Consider the following 20,315-nt stretch of genomic DNA (forward strand, 5'->3'; position numbering starts at 1 on the left):
TTTCATGTCAATGGCTGGTGGTTGTTATTAAGCCGAAGATGGAGCTGGCGATTGCTGTAGATGCCTCTACAGGTCAATTGCGTGTATTGTCCATCAAAATTGGATGGCAATCATTGAAAAACTCGGACTTGATTGTGAACCCTCCTGATAACAATGCCAACTGCGGCTTCTGAAACTTTATGCCAAGAACGAGTTCGATGGGGCACAAACATTTACGTGGTCAAAGTGGGTTAGTTTGCTCATGGTGCACCAATCAGGATTAGAGCAGCCATTTTTTCAAGGCCTGCGTTTTTCTGCTCGAATTCCCAGTCTTCCTTCAAAAGCTTCACGTTCTTTTCCCTCTCTTTTTCTTGTAAGGGATGTTTGACTTAGACGACCTTTATTATGCAAAATTAGAGCTGTACAACAATCTAGGTACGACAAAAACTTTGACAGGCTCTTTGCTGAAGCAAAAACACCAAATCGGCACCACCGCTGAGCAGGCCAAAACACATAACAGAAAAACAGTAACGACCAAACAGGCAGGTCAGTCAGGGACTATATAGAATTTACAGCTGTACGCAACGGAAGCAAAAGCCTATCAACAATCTACTGGAAGATCCTCTTGGCGTTGGGCAATAGTGAATCAGTGATCTGTGAAAAAAGTTTCCGCAACACCAGAAAAAGGGTTCGTCCTTCAAGGGTTCTCCGTATAACTCCTCTTAATTTCCTGTTGCTGGAGCAAACGCCTATAGTCAGCTCAGATGTGTCCAAGACTCCAAGGATTTGCACTGTCGTTGAGGACTTTAAGCTCCGGAAGAACATGATCGCGGTAGTTGCAGTAGACGTTCCACATTGAAGGAACGGAATGTTCGGGACGCAAGAACTTGACAAAAGATCTACGATTATTTATACGTCTATGTTGATCGCTATTTGTAAGTTCAACTTACTGTTTGAAAATGTTTACGCAAGTCGTCAACCAGAGGAGACTGCAACAACCACAGCTCGGATACCACTGGCAAAACGAGGTTTGGGCAAAATCGAGTTCAACCAACATCAGCCGCCTGCTGCTGCCGGTGATCTATCGTTCACCAGCTATCGTTGAACTACCGCTCCATTATTTTTCCTTTATTATACTTTATTGTTCCCGTTACATGTCAAAATTAACAAGGCACTCACTCCCTCAGACAGGAACTTTTTCATCGTGAATGTATTAATATGCAAATGCGTACGCCATTTTAAAGCACGATTCGCCCAACACCACGCGTTAACCATCAGGTCTCAGTCCAACGCTACGCAGCCTGAGCTGGTGCTGGTGGCGCCTTCAAAGTATGATGGTCGGCGCTCACCAAAATTTTTTCCAAGTTTTCACCTTCCACTTCAGGTATGGTGGGGCATGGTGGTCATCAGCGGTTTTCCTTCAAATGGAAAGTTTCGTCATGAAGTTGTCAAAAGGCTCATCGGAAAACAAAGTGCAGTATTGGAACGTTTCTAGGACTAGGGACTAAATCCATCCCCGAGATTGCCAGTTGAGACAGCCTAATCTTCTCGTGTTATAATAAGCAATTGCACAAACTCCGGTCTACATTCTGACCCAAATTTGACTTGAGCGACAGTTGAAGCAAGGGTAAACAAAACCAATGACCAAAGTATCAGCTAAACTCACAATCAAAATGCATGAATAGTTAAAATCCACGATGGCAAGAAACAGTACGCCGCATGATGAAAATATTTCTAGTCCTACTGACGAATTTCAGCCTTCTTCTTTTGCCACAACCTGTCGAGAGCACTGTCAGCATCCCCCTGCAACACACGACTCAAACATAAGAACCGCCAAATGGAGTTTGCCTTTCTAAGATTTGAACCACCCTAATTCTGAGAATAAGGATTGGACTACAAAACTTGGAAACAGAAAAATTGATTATCCTTTCTCTTTTAAGTCAAGATCAGCAAACTCTATCACGTAAATAATGTGCTTTTGAAGAGAATAATAAAGAAAGCAAAAAGGATCTGCCTAGCTAGATTGCAGAGCGAAAGTAACAAAAGAAAACCTAACGACTTTACAATAACTCCAAAGAAAGAATGACAATGCAATAGAGCTTAACATTTCAGCAAACGTTTAAAATCCAAAGAAAACATGGCCTCAGCTTCGCACACGGGAGAAAAATGGACCACTGGACCAGTTCTGAAACACACAAGCTTAGAAGCACTACTTGAGCATGCAGAATGTGCCAACCTCATTTTATCCACTTTTGCTAAATCAGTACATCCAGGATAATAGCACCCGTTTTCTTTAATGCTTCGACTCCTTTAGGCATGGAAATATTTCAGACTCTGGCTCCTTCTTGATGGAAATATCTGCCATGAACACTCACGAACATGTAGACCATAACACCAGTATGATGGAGAAATGTGATTCTCATCTTTCAAATTCAAGGTCAATTAACTTGGACATCCCCAGATTCCCCACCATAAAGGCACTCAAAATGGAACTCCTGAGCTAGGCACATGACTGCTTACACCAGTCAATTTAGGCAATTACAGTTATACTTCAATGCCATCAAGAAACTTCACAACTAATGAATTTGATAATTCTTTTCCATTAACTTACATTTGAATAAAGAATGTTTTTAGTTGGTCTTACTACATCAAGAGCCATATGGCATGTTGAATCATGGTTTACATGATTTAATGTCAATGCACATGCTTTATAGGGATTGTAAGTTTTTTTTTCTTCACTGCCACTTTCTTATTAATATGTTTCTTAATTATGAAACCCCGTACAAAAGCTAGTTTTCCGCATCAAAAGTACATCCAAACTCCACACCAACCAGGATACCAATCACAAAAACTGCTTCCAAACTAAAATCAGCAGATGATTTGATAAGCCTAATCAATATTAGAACAAAACAAGAAAAGGATTGATTCCACTGTATTTACTTCCATATTATTCTATTTGATGCCTATACTATTATTAGCAACATCCTGTCAGAGAAGAGCTTAATCGAGGACAAAGCACAAAAAGTTGTTTCTAACAAATGCAACGGTATGCTTCCTCAAAAGAGAGGAGTTAAAACAAGTGAAAAGAAGGTCCACCTTTGTAAGCATAAGCACAAAATATACACTTGAGATGCAAGTTGGAAAGGAAACCTGTGCACGAATGAAACCACAGAGTGCAAACGTGGTAAATTGGCCAGTGTAAATGCCATTCTCATCCAGATGTCCAATGTTTATTTGGACAGATGCATGATCTTTTGAGGTTATAAGGCGATTTGTTGCAGAACTGCAGAAAAAAATACAATTAAAAATTAAGAAAATACGAAAGCTTTAAAAACACACCTTACTCATGAAAACACACAAATATAAAGAGAAAGAGAGAGAGAGAGAGAGAGAGAGAGATGTGAAGCACATAAAAAAATCTAAACTCAGACAGATATGATTCATCTTGTCAATCACAATACAGAGCCACACAACTTTACAAGCTATGGTATTTGTTAGTATGCATTTACAATCTGCTGTCAGAAATGCAGCTGAATGCCGGTACTTTCTTCAGTCCGTTGCTTGTCATCTCATCTCTCAATGCCCCAACATCACTCCATCTCCCACTTGTCGCATATAAATTAGACAAAATAACCTTATATGCAGTTTTCCTTGGCTCAAGCTTAAAGAGTTTATGAGCCACATATTCACCCATCTCTGTGTTTCCATGAAATCTGCAAGCTGATAACAATGCACCCCAAATGCCAGAATCTGGTTCCATAGGCATTGTGTGGATTAGCGCATATGCCTCCTCAAATTTACCGGCCATGCCAAGAAGGTTCACCATATACACATAATGCTCCAACGGTGGCCTAATACCAAAACCCTCCATTTCTCTGAAACATTTAAGACCTTCAGCTAGCAAACCACAGTGAGAACAAGCACATAAAACACTAGAAAAAGTTGAATGGTTAGGGCGAATGCCTTCATTCTTAACTTCCACAAACAATGTAATGGCTTCAGGACCATGCCCATTCAATGCAAGCCCAGAAATCATGGCATTGTAAATGACAATATTCTTATTTGGAACAGCACTAAAAACCCGTCTTGCTAATTCCAGATATCCACATCTAGAATACATATGTATTAAAGAAGTTGAAACGGCAAGTCCAAGCTCAAAACCATGACGGAGGACACAACCATGGATTGCTTTCCCATATCCTATTGACGCTAAGTTGGCGCATGCTGGCAAAACACATGAAATCAATACCTGATCAAATCTTAAGTCAGTAAAAGTAAATTTCCTGAACAGAAAGAGAGCAGTACCGAAGTCTCCAGATTGAACGAACCCAGAAATTAAAGATGACCAAGTAACCAGATCAGGGCTGGACAAGTTCACAAAGACACGATACGCAGAATCCAAACAACTACATCTTGAGTACATGGTCACTAGCCCACTATTAACATGAGCATTAGAATCAAATCCATCTTTTACAACCAAACCATGAATGCCTTCAGCAATGCTTGATAAATTCTTTCCATAAAAGCTTGAAACAATTGCAACAAAGGTAAATCCATCTGGCATAGTCCCAGCACTTCTCATTCTACTGAACAATTTCAATGCTTTCTCAAAATGCTCATTATACCCATAACCAGATATTAGTGAATTCCACAAGCCCACGTCTGGCTTAGGCATTTGATCAAACACTTGCTGCGCCCAATCAATCTGCCCAAGTTTCGTATACACATGAATTAGAGCACTTCCTGAAATTGAATCACAATGCAATTCTGAGACAACAACCTGGGCATGTGTCATTCTTGCCATCTGAATATCATGGATATCAGAGCAAGCACGTAGAATACAAGCAAGAGTGAAATTGTCTGGCTTAGTCTCAGACCTCTGCATAAGACTATAGAAAGAGAAAGCATCAGTGAATTGACGAGCAATGGCAAATGCTCTGATAATGGAATTCCAAAGGAAGACGCTCTTGACAGCTGTTTGATTGAAAACAAGGCGAGAAAAGGAATGTTTTCCATTGATGGCATACAGCCGGACGAGTTTGGTTGCACAAAGAGGATCATGAGTTAATCCAGACGTTATTGACAGGGCATGGGCTTGCAGTGTCTTTGCTAGTGGGAGAGAATGCGACAGAAGTGAGAAAATGGATGCCAAGGACGTGCTCATCTGAGAAGCGATGGAGACACTACAGGCTCCATTAAATCATTAAATAAAAATATTCCCCTTCAAGTATTACTAGAACATCTCATTCGACAGGCCAAAAGTTGATCATTTCCCCCGTGTCATGTCTAAGGAGAGAGCCTTTGTTGGTTTCAAAATATTAGCAACCAACCGTAGAAATCCATTACCATAAAAAATATCTCCTGGAAAAGATGTACAAGATAGCCTGAACAAGGAAAGTAAGTCCATATATTACTGTGTTCGGTACCAAACTGCATTACCATTTTCTTGGGATGTAAAGGTCCATGTATTGACCCTCTTCGTTCTGCATCTTGTCGGAGACTGAAGAATAATACCAGAGCAGCTAATCCACCTGCATCCCGTCCAAAAAGACATGATATTAGATACTCCAATTCCATGGAGCTTAATTTCAAATAACTGGTTCACTTTTGCAGAACAGCTTTCTGATTCGTAGCAGAAATTACATGGAACAGAGCTGCCATGCGACCTTAAGCAGGCTGACTTTAAATAATTCGAATTGTGATACTATATCGTATCTATGATGAATTATTGTAGGTCATTGGATAAGAAAGACCATCGGACGAGACACGCCCTCCTCCCCCTCGCCCTCCTTAATTTATAGACAGGCATTCTACACACGATTACTGTATTTGAGGATCGGTTCGAAAAAAAAAAAGGGGGAGAGGCTTAGAAGAAACAAGCATGGAGCCGACCAAGCTACAACAAAAACGCCTTTTCTTCCAACTCTTTTTGGATATCAGTCGCGAATGTCCCACAGAAACATCCACGATAATGAACGCTGGTCGACATCCACATACACAACAGCAGTACGGAATGCGTTAAACTGGTTACTCCGTCTACGCTCATTCATTCCCAGAACAAACTAAATACCAATACAGGAGAAAAAGTAAAGAGGCAACAGACACATACAATTTGCTCCCGGACTCAAGCACGCTACAATAGAACCAGTCAAGCGCCCGCACAATGCAGACAATTTTTATGTGGCCTATATCAGAAAAGTAGCAAATTAATCCTTTGCTGTGTTCAGACAGCAGAATCAGCCCTACGCCGTCGACGATATTGAGCCGGAATTCCACCGCAAGAGGACCATAACATTGAATCACCTTGACCCTTCGGCCACATAATTCAAAAAAAGAAGGAACCGAAAGCTCCATCGAAAAATCGCCCTCATTCTAAATCAAAAGAAATAAATCAAGGGGGAGGGAGAGAGAGAGAGAGAGAGAGAGAGAGAGAGAGAGAGATTTACCGGCAGTCTCCTCGTGGGCGGGGGGTGGCACTAACAACTGACAAAACCCGGAGGGTTCCTTCAGAAGCGATGAGGCTAGGGTTTTATTCTTGCCATTTACTTGCGATCTGGATAGAGGGGAACCGGATCAGATTGACTCTGATGTTCGGGAACCCGTTTTACGGAAAAGGAACGTCAGCAAAAACTCCGAACCAGGAGGTGATCACGACATGGTGTCGCTAATACGGTACAGAATGATGGATAGGGTCTCCGACGGGAATAGCGGCGGTTCCATGTATACCAATTAGAACAGGGGTTGGTAGAGCACATGCTGTGTTTATTACCCTGTACAAGTGAATTGTGAGATCACATCAATTATTGATTGAGCCTGAGGGGTTGCGGCCCTCGTTGTAAACACCATTTATACGTGATATGAAAAATCAAATGAACAATCAATTGAGCGTATTGTGGCCACCAAAATGAAATCCTAAACACAGTTTTGTGATGTTTGATAATTATACAAAACGACGTGAAGTTGATGCACATGCCTCAAAAGGGTTGAGATACCTGGGGCTGTGCTAGTGATGTTGGTTTTTTACCCATGAGATAAAATGTGGTCGATACTCATTTGGTGGACAAATGTTAAGGAAGCCAATTATCGTTCTTTATGGACCTTTGATCGTATTCCTGAATTTATTGAATGGACGAGGGTGTCATTCTGCTCTCACCGGAAATCAAACACGGGGTAGGATTATTTGCGACGAAATTTACCCCATGTAATGTTGCGACTGCGATGGCTAAACTTCAGGAAAATGTTCGGCGTTTGACTATTTATCGGAAATGTTTTCTTCGGCGTACCACGAGTGAGAGAAATACGACTTCCATATATGCTCCCACCACCAGCATAGCATATCTGCTCGGGGGAGCGAAAGAGAGCCTTATCCGCGAACTCAAGCGAGAAATCACCAGAGAATCGAGTACTTGTGGAGGGAAGAGAAACAGAGGAAGCAGCGGGTACAAACAACCTTCCTTCCCTCCAACAATTGGATGGCAATGGCTTCTCTCCACCCTCGACACCATCCCCCTTTTCTCCTTCTCAGGCCTCAGACGGTGCTATTCTCTCAGAAGCTGTGCCTCCTCAGCGGACGCATCGGTCGCGGGGGCATCCGTTTACGAGCTTCTTCATCTTCTCCTCCTTCCTCATCGTCGTCGGACGCTACCACCCAGACGGCAGAGTCATGCGTGAACTTCGGACTCTCTCTCTTTTCCAAAGGACGAGTGAGGAACCTGCGCTAATCCCGTCCTTTTTTCTCTTGGCTGACAGTCTCTTCCAGTTTGTAGGTCCTTGATGGTTTCTTTCTCTTTGCGAGTTCTTCAGGTAAAGGAGGCTCTCACCCAATTCGAGACCGCTCTCTCGCTGGATCCCAATCCTGTAGAGGCCCAGGCTGCTCTTTACAACAAGGCGTGCTGTCATGCCTACAGGTAGAGATTATCGATCCGTGTCTTATTATTCTTCTTTTCAGTTTTCTTTTTTTATTTTTACTCGAATCCGTGATTGCTACGTCATTGAATTTCCTTGAATCCGGAGTAGCGGTTTGTACTTGCCCATCACCTTGTCGGTTACTTCATTGATCGTGGTAGTATTGGCATATAGGAACATTACATGGTTGCGTATTCACCACGAACTTCTGACCTTTGTTTCTGATATGGTAGTATGATTTTAGCTACACCATGTACTACTACTCGTTTTTGTTTTCCTGCAAAAGGGAATTCCGAGGTTGCTGATGTCAAGGCATGTTCCCAAAGAGTGACGTTATCTCATATTGTTTTTTAGGTGGAGAGGTAGGGCTTCCCTTTCTTCCACATTTATGTTATTTTACTATAAACTTCTGGTCCTTGAGGAATGCCGCCATTGGCTTTATTAAATTCACACTTTCGAAGTAACCTGGATCAATCTTGTTTCTTTGAAGCAATTCAAGCATCCATCGTGTTTATGAGAGGAGCAATATCGGTAACCTGTATAACCTTTAAATTTGGTTTGGATGGTGTAGAAATCGCTTCATTTTCTTCTTCTTGAAACTGATGATGACAATGGGGACGATTCATTTTCTTGGTTCCTTAAAAACATGGTTTATGTTGACATTAGAGATGTGGGTCTGTCCTTTTTCTCGTCGCCAATTTGTTGCACAGTTTGTCCAAGCAAGTGTTTCTCTCTTGCCATGTGCACTGGCATCGTGAAGAAAGAAGCCGTTTAATCGAGCAGATGTCCTTTATTTTTTCCACATTATGTTGGTGCCTTGGTAGTAGTAACGAAAGGATCTGTTTCCTTCTTTGATATTTGGCTTGTTCTTGTGATAGGGGCGAAGGAAAAAAAGCTGCTGATTGTTTGAGAACTGCTCTACGCGAATATAATCTCAAGTTTGGCACCATTCTCAATGATCCAGATTTGGCGTCCTTCAGGGCTATGCCAGAATTTAAAGAGTTGCAGGAAGAGGTACAATCCATTTTGTGTTTGTAGTTCTTTTGTTCATGTGATGCATCACTTCTTCTTGGTTAGGTTTTGGATGATCTTCACTGCTAATGCACAGCAGCGCATCATCTCCGCCTTGGCAATATTTACACCTCAGTCCTCACTAGTTGCTAGTCTGGTGCCTTTCCTTTTGTAGAGTTGTTTCCAGATAAAATTTAGTTGCAGAGCTATCAGAATAAGCGTAGCAGATTTTGTATTTTATTGTATGTTTTGTGCTCATCAACAGGCAAGATTAGGCGGTGAAGATATTGGGTACAGCTTCAGGAGAGACCTCAAGCTCATTAGTGAAGTTCAAGCACCATTCCGAGGTGTTAGAAGATTCTTTTATGTCGCACTTACTGCTGCTGCTGGAATATCAACCTTTTTCACTGTGCCGAGGCTGGTTAGTTCATTACAAGGTGGTGATGGTGCCCCTGATTTGTGGGAGACAGCAGGAAATGCTGCCATCAACATTGCAGGTGATTTACTATGTTCTGCATAATTCAGTGCTTTCGTGAGGCTTTTAAGCTCATTTGGTTTCCTTTAGCATGAAACTGAATTTACAACACAAAATCCCTCTCTTCCTGCACGCCAGGTTGATTTGATAATCTCAATAATGTTGGTCAATGAACAATAAGTGCATGAGGGTGATTTTGTATATTTATATGAACCAGATATCCATTCTAATATGCTAGCTCTTGGTGTCAAGAACACATGCACAAACAGATCATGTAATGATTCTTAATTCTTTAAATCTTCAACTTCATCAAGTCATCTACTATTATAAAGTCAGGTTTTTTTAATCTCCCTAATTGAAATCAGAGAGAATGTTGATGACTCAAAAACTAGATTGAAGACTTGATTTTGGGGTCAACCTCAGCCTTCTAGTCTTTGGATGTGTATAAACTTATCTGCGTCATATGTTAAAGAGATAATTGACTCAAAAACTAGCTTGAAGACTTGATTTTGGGTGTCAAGCTCAGCCTTCTTAAGGGAAGAAAAGTATGCTTCTTTTGATGTGTATAAGCTTATCTGTGTCATATGTTAAAGAGATAATGAAAGCTTTTGCCGAGATCGAGGCTTCTAGAATGTCTTAATGATGGGTAGGCATTTTGGCAGAATTGTTGCTAGAGAAGGACATTATCTCATTGTTGTGGAAGGTTCTCAGTGGAACTTGTTGATTAGAAAGTGGGGATAGACTGGTAGTTGCTGTTCAACGTCTGGTTTTTATTGTTATAAATACTACTTCTGCCATTGCTTTATTATTATTATTATTATTACTACTACTATTATTTTGTCATTATTATTAATTTGGTATTAAAAATGAAGTTAGTGAAGCTAAGGGCATAACAGGGTAGATCTTGCGGAAACTTGAATTTTTGAACTTGTGATCATCAAATCCTCAATTTAGGATGAAATTGTTAATATAGACACGATGAAGGTATTCATTGTTTTCCAAATAGATGAAAAAATGGGGTCCAAACAGCAATTCTTGTGTAAAAGGGGGCAGAAAAGAAATGGTAGGTGGCGTTTTTGCTCCCCAAGAACTTCAAGGATTGTCCTTGGTGATTATCTCTCTCTATATATAAAACAGAATGCAGTAGAGCTTGTATCCCAGAATGTCACAATTTTCATGATTACTAATTCTAAGTTCTACACTGTATTGCTTAGGGTTTTGATGCTAGAAATGGTATAACAAGATTCTGTGATTTCACAATGTTGGCGAGGCAAATACTTTTTGGCAAGTTTAGATTTTGGCTGCTCTTTGCTTTCTCTCGAGGATATATCCTCCCATTGATTATTATTTATGATGCTGCCTAGTGCATGAAAACAGTTGAAATTTGAGGATCCAAGACCCGCTTTGTGGTCCAACCAACTAACTGAACTTTTGAATCAGTACTTTGCAGGCATTATTGTACTTGTGGCACTGTTCATTTGGGATAACAAGAAAGAGGAAGAGCAGCTTGCACAAATATCACGGGATGAAACTCTGTCAAGATTGCCCTTGCGTTTGTCAACCAGTAGGATTGTCGAACTTGTTCAGCTCCGTGACACAGCTAGGCCAGTGAGTGTTGCCATCTGTGATCTTGTTTTGTTGATCAGTATTCCCTGACAATAATCACCGCATTCCATAGTTTATTGTTGTTGGGCATCCTTTAATTTCTTGAAGGTAATTCTTGCTGGGAGCAAAGAAACCGTTAACAGGGCTCTTGAAAAAGCTGAAAGGTTTAGGACTGAGCTCCTTAGACGTGGTGTTCTTCTGATTCCTGTTATCTGGGGCAGTGACAAAAGAGAACCTGTTGAGAAGAAAGGTTTTGGTGGTCCTGTAACTGCATCCACATCTCTTCCTTCTGTTGGGGTAAGGTGGTTATATTATTTGAACTAGACACAGTTTTTGGCATGGTCGATCTAGTGATAGACTGAGCTCTTCCTACTCCCCCTTTTCCCTATATATTTTCCCAGAAAAGTGAATAATAAATTTACTCTGATTAATGTAATATTATTTACAAAACACAAATTGGACTTCTTATATATCATAGTTTGACCATTGAGTGAATTAGTGAAGTGGGTGCCTCAGTCCATCAAAACTACTTTGGAATACTTGACAGACTGTCCAATTCCATATTCAACTCATTGTGTCAAATCCCCGGTGGGTGATTGTAACTACTTCGGCCATTTATGTTACTAATTGCCACTTTGTTTTCCAGATGGATTAATCTCTCTTTTGTAGCTAAATAGAAAGCTCATCATGCATCCACTGTTAGTTGACATGCCAATCGGTAATTAGCACTTCATGATGATGATACAGGCAATTTTTTTAGTGAACATCTAAGCATCTTATTAATGTTTCGTTAGCAACTTGTGGAGCATAGATAACATTCTACATTTGTTTAATTATGTATTTATCTGTATCACTTTCCAATTTTCACTCTGCAATTGCATTTTCAACTATCCTTGCTTGCTGGAAGATCCACTCCACTCTGTGTCTCATATTTATTGCTTTGATTTTTTTAATTTGTTATCATTATTTGACATGTACATTCGCACATCTGTGTAAACATCTATATACACATAAGTTCGTCTAGGATCTCATGCAGTGAACTATCATCCAGAATTTATCTCCAAAGAACTATGGTGACAAGTGGGTTAACTTGGTTAACTTGGCTAGTGGACTACCTTATCAAACAGAGCCAAGTTCTTGAACTGCAAATAGTAGTTATTTTTTATTGACATTTTCATAGCCTGATTTATCTGATTGTTTTTTCAACTCCAGAGTCTATCCAGATTTTTGATATTTCTGCAACTAAGACAGTTTTTTTGTGATTCTAGGATGATTTTGAAAAACGGACGCAATCTATAACTGCAAAGTCACGCTTAAAAGCAGAGGTCCGATTCAGGGGAGAGGTTGTGTCACCCACTGAATGGGAAAGGTTGTTATATTATTCATTTCTTATCCACATAGTTCCTGGATTTATGAGCAGGCCATGTATATGTGTATATGCAGGAAACCGAAAACACATCTTGTTCAATGAAATGCAACTTCATAAAAATTTGTTTGATTGCATGTGCATGTTAAAAGGCAATAGAGTAGCATCTCATGGTTTGTGAAACAATCTTTGTCATTAGGTGGATAATTGAACAGCAAAAAGCTGAAGGTGTTAATCCAAGGGAAGATGTTTATATAATACTGCGGCTTGATGGTCGGGTTAGAAGATCAGGAAGGGTAAGTGCTTTTGAATATTTCTGTTTAGAGGAAAAGAAACAGGCACGCTCCTCATATTTATAAGTTTTATTATCTGTTAGGCTGTCAATAGGGCATTTCATTTCAAATTCCAATTTTTTGTCATTTGTACAACTAATGTGAGTTTGCATGAGGTTGCTCGTTAAATTTGCTGCTCTTCAACTTCTTTTTGTGCTGACTGTGACATCTATGTTCCTACGCAGGGCATGCCGGACTGGCAACAGATTGTCAAGGAATTGCCTCCCATGGAGGCATTGCTGAGCAAGTTAGAAAGATAGACCTCAGCGGAAAAAATTAAAAAGACAGATAAATTTTGCTAAGCGGTGAAAATTCTTTCATGCATTTCATGGCGTTGTTCTCGTGGCAGCAAACCTTTCGTACACTCAAGTTGCTGATAATGTCTGATTGGATTGTCGCTTCCCTCCACCATTAATTTTCAATTTTCAGTTCTCCTAGGCTCGTTTCAACAATTTGGATGGTTAAATGGGAGCTCACTTTGTAAAAAAATGTGTCCATATGAACTGTATGATCGAATAGACGATGCTCGCTTTTGACTTCTAAGCGAATATCACCACGGAATCGCTCTTCATCTACGCGTCAAATCTAATTCTTGTAGATACTGGCAACACTCTCTCCCCCTTCCCACACTCACCCCCCGACGTGCGTGTAAGTTGCTTTCGACAATATGATAGTAGCCTTCTGATACGCTCAATAAGTATAATCAAAATATCAATATTAGCTTCGCTAATTGAACAAGTTTCTTCCCGTTTTAACCTCAAATTTTGTGTAGAACCGACGACCTTAGAGGCACATTCGCTCGCTTGCATATTCTTTCAATTACTTTCAGCCCTCATGCGTACTTTCGTACTTTGGGTCGGCCCAATTAGGATACATGCAAAAATTATATTTGGAGTGTTGACTAACAAGCTAATCATATAGATATTGGCCTCGTATATAAGATTTCTTGCTTATGTTTCTTATTAACAAAACTATATCCAACTGTCCACTTCATAACAAAATACTCAACGGAGGCTATCAGACAAATCTGGAATGGAGGACAGTCCTATGCATGACTCTCTCTCTCTCTCTCTCTCTCTCTCTCTCTCTCTCTCTCATGGCTGTCGAGCAAAGAAGCCGGGTAAGAAATAGATATATACCCGTTACCTCATGTGCAACATACAGCTCCCCCCGCACTCAGCATCATTTCGGTTAATTTTAAATGATTTCTGAAACAAGTTTAAAACCAGCGGAAACGGTTGTTCTCAAACTAAGGGCTTCTTTGATGAGTTGTGTGCACTTTGAATTCACGCCTGTTCGCTTTAGCTGGACAGCCAGATAAGATATCCAGCTCATGCAATTCAGATGACTGAGATGATACTCAGCCAAGAATGGGATTCCTACAATCGTAAATATTATTGCCAGTGTCACCATTGCAAACACGAGGATCCTTGAACCTGCGCGTGAACCGTACTTATTGAATTCGTACGAACCATAGGCACTTCTCGACTTTCAAATGGAGGGCACAGCAAATATAAACATTATTGGCTCCTTCGCATCCCCTAAGCAGCATCTCCAACTCCAACTAGTTGCACCAGCACGTGACATCTCCCTTAAGAAAGGCCGACCTTGTCTATTATGCAAAAACCTAAGTGACAAAGAGAAAGAGAATAGAAGTTCATATATTTGACGTGTTCTGAATGAACCGACATTGTCCTTTCATGTAAGGAGATTATTGATCCGGTATCCTTCACTTCAATTGCTCCACACCAAAAAATTTGAGCTTCAAACACACGCTCGGTGAAAATATCTGGCTAATAAGAGCAAAAGACTGAAGAAGCAACCTTCTCATTTCTTTGCTGGGATATCCAAATCCATCTCTTGGAGGTTCAGCAACAGATCATCCGAGCTCAAAAACACTCTGTTTGCAGAATTTGAGATTGTATGGGCTATCTCCCTTGCAGCCTCAATCTTTCTTAAAGTAATAAATGCAGGATTATTAGCAATTGCCTGACCAATCAGCTGAGCACTCTTGGCCTCTCCCTGGATGCAAGTACAAATGAAATGGTTTACAGAAAGCCAAAGCAGGACCGACAGGTTACAAAAAAACAAAAAACTAAAGGTTATCATGAAAGTCATCAAAAGAAGCGGAAGGGGCGTTCAACATCAGTAGTATTTAAATTTTAAATATTATGAACTGCAAAATTTGAATAATAACAGCCGGACCTGAGCTCTGATAACAGCACTCCGCTTGTCTTGCTCTGCCTTCTCCACAACAAACTTGGCACGCTCTGCTTCTTGTGCAGCCACCTGCTTGGCTTCGATTGCAGCAGTAAACTCCTTTCCAAATGTTAGACTTGTGATGGACACATCATCCAGTGCTATGTTGAAATTTGCTGCTCTCTCAGTCAATATTTTCCTTATCTCCCTACTAACAGCCTGCAAAGTTGATATTTTAATGTCTGGAGAAAATCATAAAACTGACATTTAACTTAGAGGGTCATGCTCAACCATTTTCTGATATGCCTAACCAAGAAAAACACAAGTTCCGAAATGAATATGCTGACTTGCAGATTATTTGGTTCCTGCGGCGATCAGGTTAGTTCTGAAATGAACTACAACCAAACCTAATCAGAAAACCAAGATTTTAAACTATTGACATATACAGTCAAGAAAACAGATTCAGATAAATGATCCTACCTCTCTCTGAGTGATGAGCTGGCTAGCATTGTACTGTGCAACTACTGCCTTCAGGGTTTCATGAATTATTGAAGGTAGTACCCTTTCATTGTAATTCTCACCAAGCGTTCGATAGACTGTTGGCAGTTGATCTGGAATAGGTCGAGTAAGAACTCGAAGGCCAATTTTGACCTGCATGAAAGCATGGACTTGTTTCAATTGACAATTTGAAAGCATTAAGAAAAGAAAAAGATACTAATGTGCACTTCATATATACATATATGATCAGATGACTCAAGCCATGTATGAGATGAGGCAACCATCAGCAACACCAGTTTTATCAACGAGTAGTTCAGGCTACATGATTGTCAGTCTTGTTCTAAACAAGAAAGCACCATTAGATCCTTTACACAATTTAGTAAAAATACAACTTAAGCAAAATATATGTACTAATTTCTGAAAAGCAAAGCCAGACCACCGAAGTATCAAACAGAGAGAAGGATTCCAGGCAACTCGTGGGCTAAATCCCAGATTTCCAGCTTACATGGTCCAAAGACAGAAAAAGCTCATAAGTACCTCAACCAGAGGAAAAAAGGAGAAACATCGATTAAAAGGCAACAGAGGCAAAGAAGAAAATATCTGATACTTGCAGACACCTACAAGGCAAAGGAGGAAAAGAAAAAAGAAGGCTCAGATTAAATTTGTAGATCTAAGTGCCATCATGATCCTTGATCAAGGTGGGGTGCATGACATTTTTTATCATCACAGCCACCTGCTTGGTGGCAAGAATTAATGCACACATGCAGATATATATGAAAGAGACAGAGAGAGAGGACAGGAAATTTTAGATGCATCCAGAAGTCACGTGTGCACACACACACATGCAAAAAGGGGTGCTGGGACTAGATGAACAGATTCAAATAACATCACCACCCAGACGTTTATCAGAGTGGTAATTGACAAGTTTTCTCATCATAACTACCTTTTCTTGAAAAGGCACACATTAGAAAAAGGAGACACGTTGGAGCTTCCCAACATCAACATGCCTACTTATGTGATAGCTTATGGAAAAACTACAATGCCAGCAACCTTACCAGCGCATTAGATGCATCCTTCATCACGTAGAATGAGAGAATATTAAATTATGGCTTACTTATCCAAAGCCAAAGTAACATAGAGGATTCATAACCATTTTAAACACACAAAGATAATTGACGTGTAAATATTAGCATAAATATGGAAAGAGGTGCAAGTAGTCTGGCAAGTGATGAATCAACAGGAGAAAATTTTTGAAGATTAATATTGAATTCTGTGGCACTCACCATTTGCAAATCACGACTTCCAGAGGTGCTCTCCACAAGATGAGGTCTTGCACGGACATCATAAATGACAGGTCTATCAAACCAAGGTACCATAAGATGTGTGCCTTCGGGATAAACCTACAAGTAAAAGTGTCACTAGATAGAAATTAAAGACCATCTTTCATCACAAAGTTGAAAATCAAGGAAATTTAAATGATTATACAGTTAAGGTGTTATTATAAATAAGTTCATTGAAAAAGTTTAAAGCTATGTCAGATCATATAGCTGTAAGATATGGAGATACTGTTATTTTTATTAAGTTTTCAACTAATTTTCTGTAAAAGGGAATACAAAATGGGAACCAAAATGAACTTTCTATATAAAAGGATACAAAATGGAAAACAAAACAGTGAATCCCTGTGACATGGCTTTAAACTTATTCTCTTGGTTTCCAGCATTCCAAATTCATTACCAGAATTAGGTACTCAATGAACACAAAGCCCAGAGATAGAAAAGGGAGAAAACAGAAAACCTCAGTTGTGGACCTTGGAAAAATGGACACAATCTTAAAATGCAAAATAGATTAAACAAAATTTGGGCCATTATGATGAAATAACACAAAAAGAAAAGATATATCCACATGAAAACATGAGGCCACGAAAAGAAGGATTAACAATTTAACACGAGAAAAATCTAAGTGTGAAAATGGTGCCCGCTAGCACAGAGTAAACTCAGAAGTGTCTGAAATGTTCTAGAATTCTAGTATGCCCCTTGCTTTCCATATAGTGGCATTTGACCTCAAAACAAGTCAAGCACAGTGAGTAAAGTGATGACATGTCAGTTTAGTATATTGAAGTTATTAGCTAATTTGTTTGACCAAATAACATGAAGGGTTTATCTGTCTGTCCATAAAAGAACAGAATGCTTTTTTAATCTTTATATGCGTCCCTCATCCCTTTTTTTTATCTTTTTACATTGTTATTACTTAAATTTGACGATAATAGGCTTGGTCCAGGTTGACTGAGTCCAGTTTCTGGACAAACATGGTCTGGTGTTCACCAAGCGTTATAAAGAACACCAAACTTTTCTTTGATTCAAACTGATGCACATCCAAAACTGGACGAGAATGGTCGTGTATGACTGACTGCATCAACTTGTTGGACTTGCACTTTTGGCACAGACAAGGCACACAAAAGACAAGTGAACTCAAGTGCAGAAACGATTTTGGCAAGTCCATGTAACTTAAGTTCAAATGAGAACCCAGACCTGAACCTTTTGAGAACAGCAGCAATGCTCCGTAGGCTCCTTAAAAAAACCCAGGTTGGACACCTATAGCTTCAGCTTGCATGAAGAGTGATACCCATAGGAATTGAACCATGACTGTGTACATGACAGCCAAGGCCACTCTAGTTGCCAACCCCTCGGGCCCAGCACTTGCCTTTTCTAAAATTGAGTCAGGGTTTCTGAAAGTTCATCAAAACATATGACGTGCACACACGCTATCATGCTAACAGAAGATAACAAATAACTTGACTTTGAAATGCAGAAAGGCTTTGCATAACTAAGGAATTGCTCAGATGTCAACCTAATCACCAAAAAACAGCCAGTTATCACCAGATTCACCACAAATTTCTCAAAAAAATATGTGTTTTTCTTTAAGGCAAACTAAAGCCACTAACACGTTTTTCATCACACTCTGAAGACATTATTGCCATTTTAGACCCATGAAGCTTCTAGTCCAAAGTAAATGTGCCTGCATATTGTAACGGATTTTAGAATTTTTAGTTGTCACATGGTAGCATAGGAGGAAGATCAGAATTAGAGATTCATCCATGTAAGCAGGAAACAAAAAAAAAATCTATTCTAGTTCTATCATCAGCTATGGGTTCAAGTCATGTCGAAGAGAAATTATAGACAATGGTTGCTGTTCTGACTTTTTCTGGTCTTTCCCAAGATCGGTTCAAAGAAAAATCTGAATTTACTCGTGAGGAATGCACTGCTATCTTGAACCAAATGTTAGTCCTGGGTGCACGAATAAGTAGCGGAAAAGCACAGGTAAGAGCAGATACCTTGTCCTTGATACCAACGATTCTGTTAAAGACGATAGCGCGATGACCACCTTCGACGTTGTAAAGGCTGTGAGTCGCCGCATATAATCCAAGGCCGCCGAGAACTGCCACCTTCACCAATGCCGACGCAGCACCTCCTCCTGGTACCTTTGGTACCCGGACGTTGTTGAAATTCATCTTGACCCCGAAAAAATGATAAAAACATGCAAACGATATTATGGAACACTATCGTTATCTGTTTTCTACAAGCGTGGGCAAGTTAAGCAGACCAAATCAACATTTCAGGAATAGATCTCGAATGAAATGGTAAAACTCAGATAACAGATGAAAGGGATGCTACAATGTCGCAAACAACGAAACGAGTGAGTTTCGGGACGGACGAACATAGACAAATCAAAGAATTAGTGAAGGAAAAATCTTTGTTTCGGCTTTTAACAACGGATAAACGAAAATGGGAGCTCTTAGATGCCATAAAAAAGGGAAACATAATAATTTCACCGCGGAAAAGCACCAAGGAACCAGACTTTTAGCTCCCACTGTTTGGGGAGAATGGGGGGGTTAAACGATAGGGCAGGAACTCACCGGGACCTCCTCTGTTGACGGTTACCCAATCTCCGGTACAAAGAGCGCGGTGAGGAAGACCGCGGAGAGAGAGAGAGTGACACGACTGTGCAGGCTTCTAGGGTTTAAGCGTTTCTTGAGGTTCAAGTTGAAACGCATAAATGGGTCGGGTGCCTCCATGATCTGAAACGGATTCATATATAAAAAAGAGGCTACCAATGGATTGATTTGAATATATAAATTGTATTCGAACCCGAACCGAACAACTATTTCCGGAGCAAATAAACGACGCCGATATCGGCAGGGCGAAGAAATATGTGATACTTTGTCCTTTTTCTTGGACAAAAAAAAAAATCTCGTCGACCGTTTGAACATAACTTTCATGGCTAAATAAAACACTCTAACCCTATATGAAGATGGACACTTTTCAAGCATGTAGCTAAAGTTTTTCATGAAAATTTAATAATCAATTGTCGCGCATTTTCTAACTTCTAAAGTCATCCAACAAATATAATTTTTATTTAATCTTTGTGGTTTTAAACAGTACATATGTATGTTTCTGTGTGGGTGGCGGAATGGACCAGATTGGTCCGACTAAGTTGGCATTGTGTTTATCAAGTATGTTAAACTGCACTTTATATATGTAGTAATGATTCGTAATCGATTAAAATTCGTGATCAGAAATGTTAAAATTGTGCGTGCCTTCGTAGATATGAGGTTAAACTATCAGAGTCGTTGAGTTGAAATAATTAATTTTACTTGACTTGTGTACCAAATATTCCGGTGTTTTTTTAATGAACTCAATAAAATTCTAGCCATTTTCAAATTGTTTTTAAGGTTCCTGAATTTTCTCTATTTGCATGCGCACAACTTACGATGCAACAAATCAAAATATCATGTGTAGATGTAATTACGAAAAGTAAATATGTCGTTATCACTTAAAATGTTTATTTTTACATGCAATGTTTTATAAATCATCAAACAAGGTCAACGAAACTTTATAAATTGTAGTTTACATATTTCATCAACACTTTGTGTACGTATTAAAGACAA

At 39.8% G+C, this 20,315-nt stretch overlaps 4 protein-coding genes across 6 annotated transcripts; 1 reads left to right on the top strand and 3 right to left on the bottom strand.

Annotated features, from left to right (window-relative positions):
- Nucleotides 1–1,508: 1,508 nt before the first annotated feature.
- On the bottom strand, nt 1,509–6,580 carry LOC116262129 (40S ribosomal protein S21-2). Its single transcript, XM_031641231.2, has 4 exons — nt 6,426–6,580; nt 5,419–5,510; nt 3,130–3,262; nt 1,509–1,782 (listed from the first exon to the last, which is right to left on the bottom strand). Exons 2-4 carry the CDS (start codon nt 5,466–5,468, stop codon nt 1,720–1,722), a joined length of 246 nt encoding a protein of 81 aa, XP_031497091.1. The 5' UTR covers nt 5,469–5,510; nt 6,426–6,580; the 3' UTR covers nt 1,509–1,719.
- LOC126410439 (putative pentatricopeptide repeat-containing protein At1g64310) lies at nt 3,390–5,412 on the bottom strand. 3 transcript variants are annotated; one of them, XM_050079962.1, is made up of 2 exons: nt 4,760–5,412; nt 3,390–4,684 (listed from the first exon to the last, which is right to left on the bottom strand). In XM_050079962.1, the coding sequence occupies exons 1-2, from the start codon at nt 5,141–5,143 to the stop codon at nt 3,485–3,487; spliced, it is 1,584 nt and encodes a 527-aa protein (XP_049935919.1). In that variant the 5' UTR covers nt 5,144–5,412; the 3' UTR covers nt 3,390–3,484. The 3 variants fall into 3 exon arrangements, with proteins under 3 accessions (XP_049935919.1, XP_049935920.1, XP_049935918.1); XM_050079963.1 differs by having other exon boundaries at nt 3,390–4,203; nt 4,285–5,412; XM_050079961.1 differs by having other exon boundaries at nt 3,390–5,412.
- A 687-nt stretch (nt 6,581–7,267) lies between the features above and the next one.
- LOC116262128 (protein LOW PSII ACCUMULATION 1, chloroplastic) lies at nt 7,268–13,248 on the top strand. The gene is made up of 9 exons (XM_031641230.2): nt 7,268–7,682; nt 7,783–7,886; nt 8,763–8,898; nt 9,161–9,392; nt 10,821–10,978; nt 11,084–11,272; nt 12,244–12,344; nt 12,541–12,637; nt 12,859–13,248. The coding sequence occupies exons 1-9, from the start codon at nt 7,452–7,454 to the stop codon at nt 12,931–12,933; spliced, it is 1,323 nt and encodes a 440-aa protein (XP_031497090.1). The 5' UTR covers nt 7,268–7,451; the 3' UTR covers nt 12,934–13,248.
- A 1,057-nt stretch (nt 13,249–14,305) lies between these two features.
- On the bottom strand, nt 14,306–19,431 carry LOC116263259 (prohibitin-1, mitochondrial). The gene is made up of 6 exons (XM_031642921.2): nt 19,284–19,431; nt 18,702–18,878; nt 16,654–16,770; nt 15,353–15,523; nt 14,879–15,091; nt 14,306–14,695 (listed from the first exon to the last, which is right to left on the bottom strand). The coding sequence occupies exons 2-6, from the start codon at nt 18,876–18,878 to the stop codon at nt 14,501–14,503; spliced, it is 873 nt and encodes a 290-aa protein (XP_031498781.1). The 5' UTR covers nt 19,284–19,431; the 3' UTR covers nt 14,306–14,500.
- Between the last annotated feature and the right edge of the window lie 884 nt (nt 19,432–20,315).

Source organism: Nymphaea colorata, chromosome 10 (genome assembly GCF_008831285.2).
Source record: "Nymphaea colorata isolate Beijing-Zhang1983 chromosome 10, ASM883128v2, whole genome shotgun sequence".
Taxonomy (NCBI): domain Eukaryota; kingdom Viridiplantae; phylum Streptophyta; class Magnoliopsida; order Nymphaeales; family Nymphaeaceae; genus Nymphaea; species Nymphaea colorata.

What these genes read in the sequence shown, in the direction of transcription:
- LOC116262128 (XM_031641230.2), top strand. Translation starts at nt 7,452, where the DNA reads ATGGCAATGGCTTCTCTCCACCCTCGACACCATCCCCCTTTTCTCCTT. An exon ending in TGCTGCCATCAACATTGCAG is followed by an intron (nt 9,393 to 10,820) that starts GTGATTTACTAT and finishes AGTACTTTGCAG; the next exon opens with GCATTATTGTACTTGTGGCA. An exon ending in TCCGTGACACAGCTAGGCCA is followed by an intron (nt 10,979 to 11,083) that starts GTGAGTGTTGCC and finishes AATTTCTTGAAG; the next exon opens with GTAATTCTTGCTGGGAGCAA.
- LOC126410439 (XM_050079961.1), bottom strand. Translation starts at nt 5,143, where the DNA reads ATGAGCACGTCCTTGGCATCCATTTTCTCACTTCTGTCGCATTCTCTC.
- LOC116263259 (XM_031642921.2), bottom strand. Translation starts at nt 18,878, where the DNA reads ATGAATTTCAACAACGTCCGGGTACCAAAGGTACCAGGAGGAGGTGCT. An exon ending in GAAGTCGTGATTTGCAAATG is followed by an intron (nt 15,524 to 16,653) that starts GTGAGTGCCACA and finishes GCTTTCATGCAG; the next exon opens with GTCAAAATTGGCCTTCGAGT. An exon ending in AGCTCATCACTCAGAGAGAG is followed by an intron (nt 15,092 to 15,352) that starts GTAGGATCATTT and finishes TCAACTTTGCAG; the next exon opens with GCTGTTAGTAGGGAGATAAG.
- LOC116262129 (XM_031641231.2), bottom strand. Translation starts at nt 5,468, where the DNA reads ATGCAGAACGAAGAGGGTCAATACATGGACCTTTACATCCCAAGAAAA. An exon ending in CTTTACATCCCAAGAAAATG is followed by an intron (nt 3,263 to 5,418) that starts GTAATGCAGTTT and finishes TTTTTTCTGCAG; the next exon opens with TTCTGCAACAAATCGCCTTA. An exon ending in GTGGTTTCATTCGTGCACAG is followed by an intron (nt 1,783 to 3,129) that starts GTTTCCTTTCCA and finishes CGTGTGTTGCAG; the next exon opens with GGGGATGCTGACAGTGCTCT.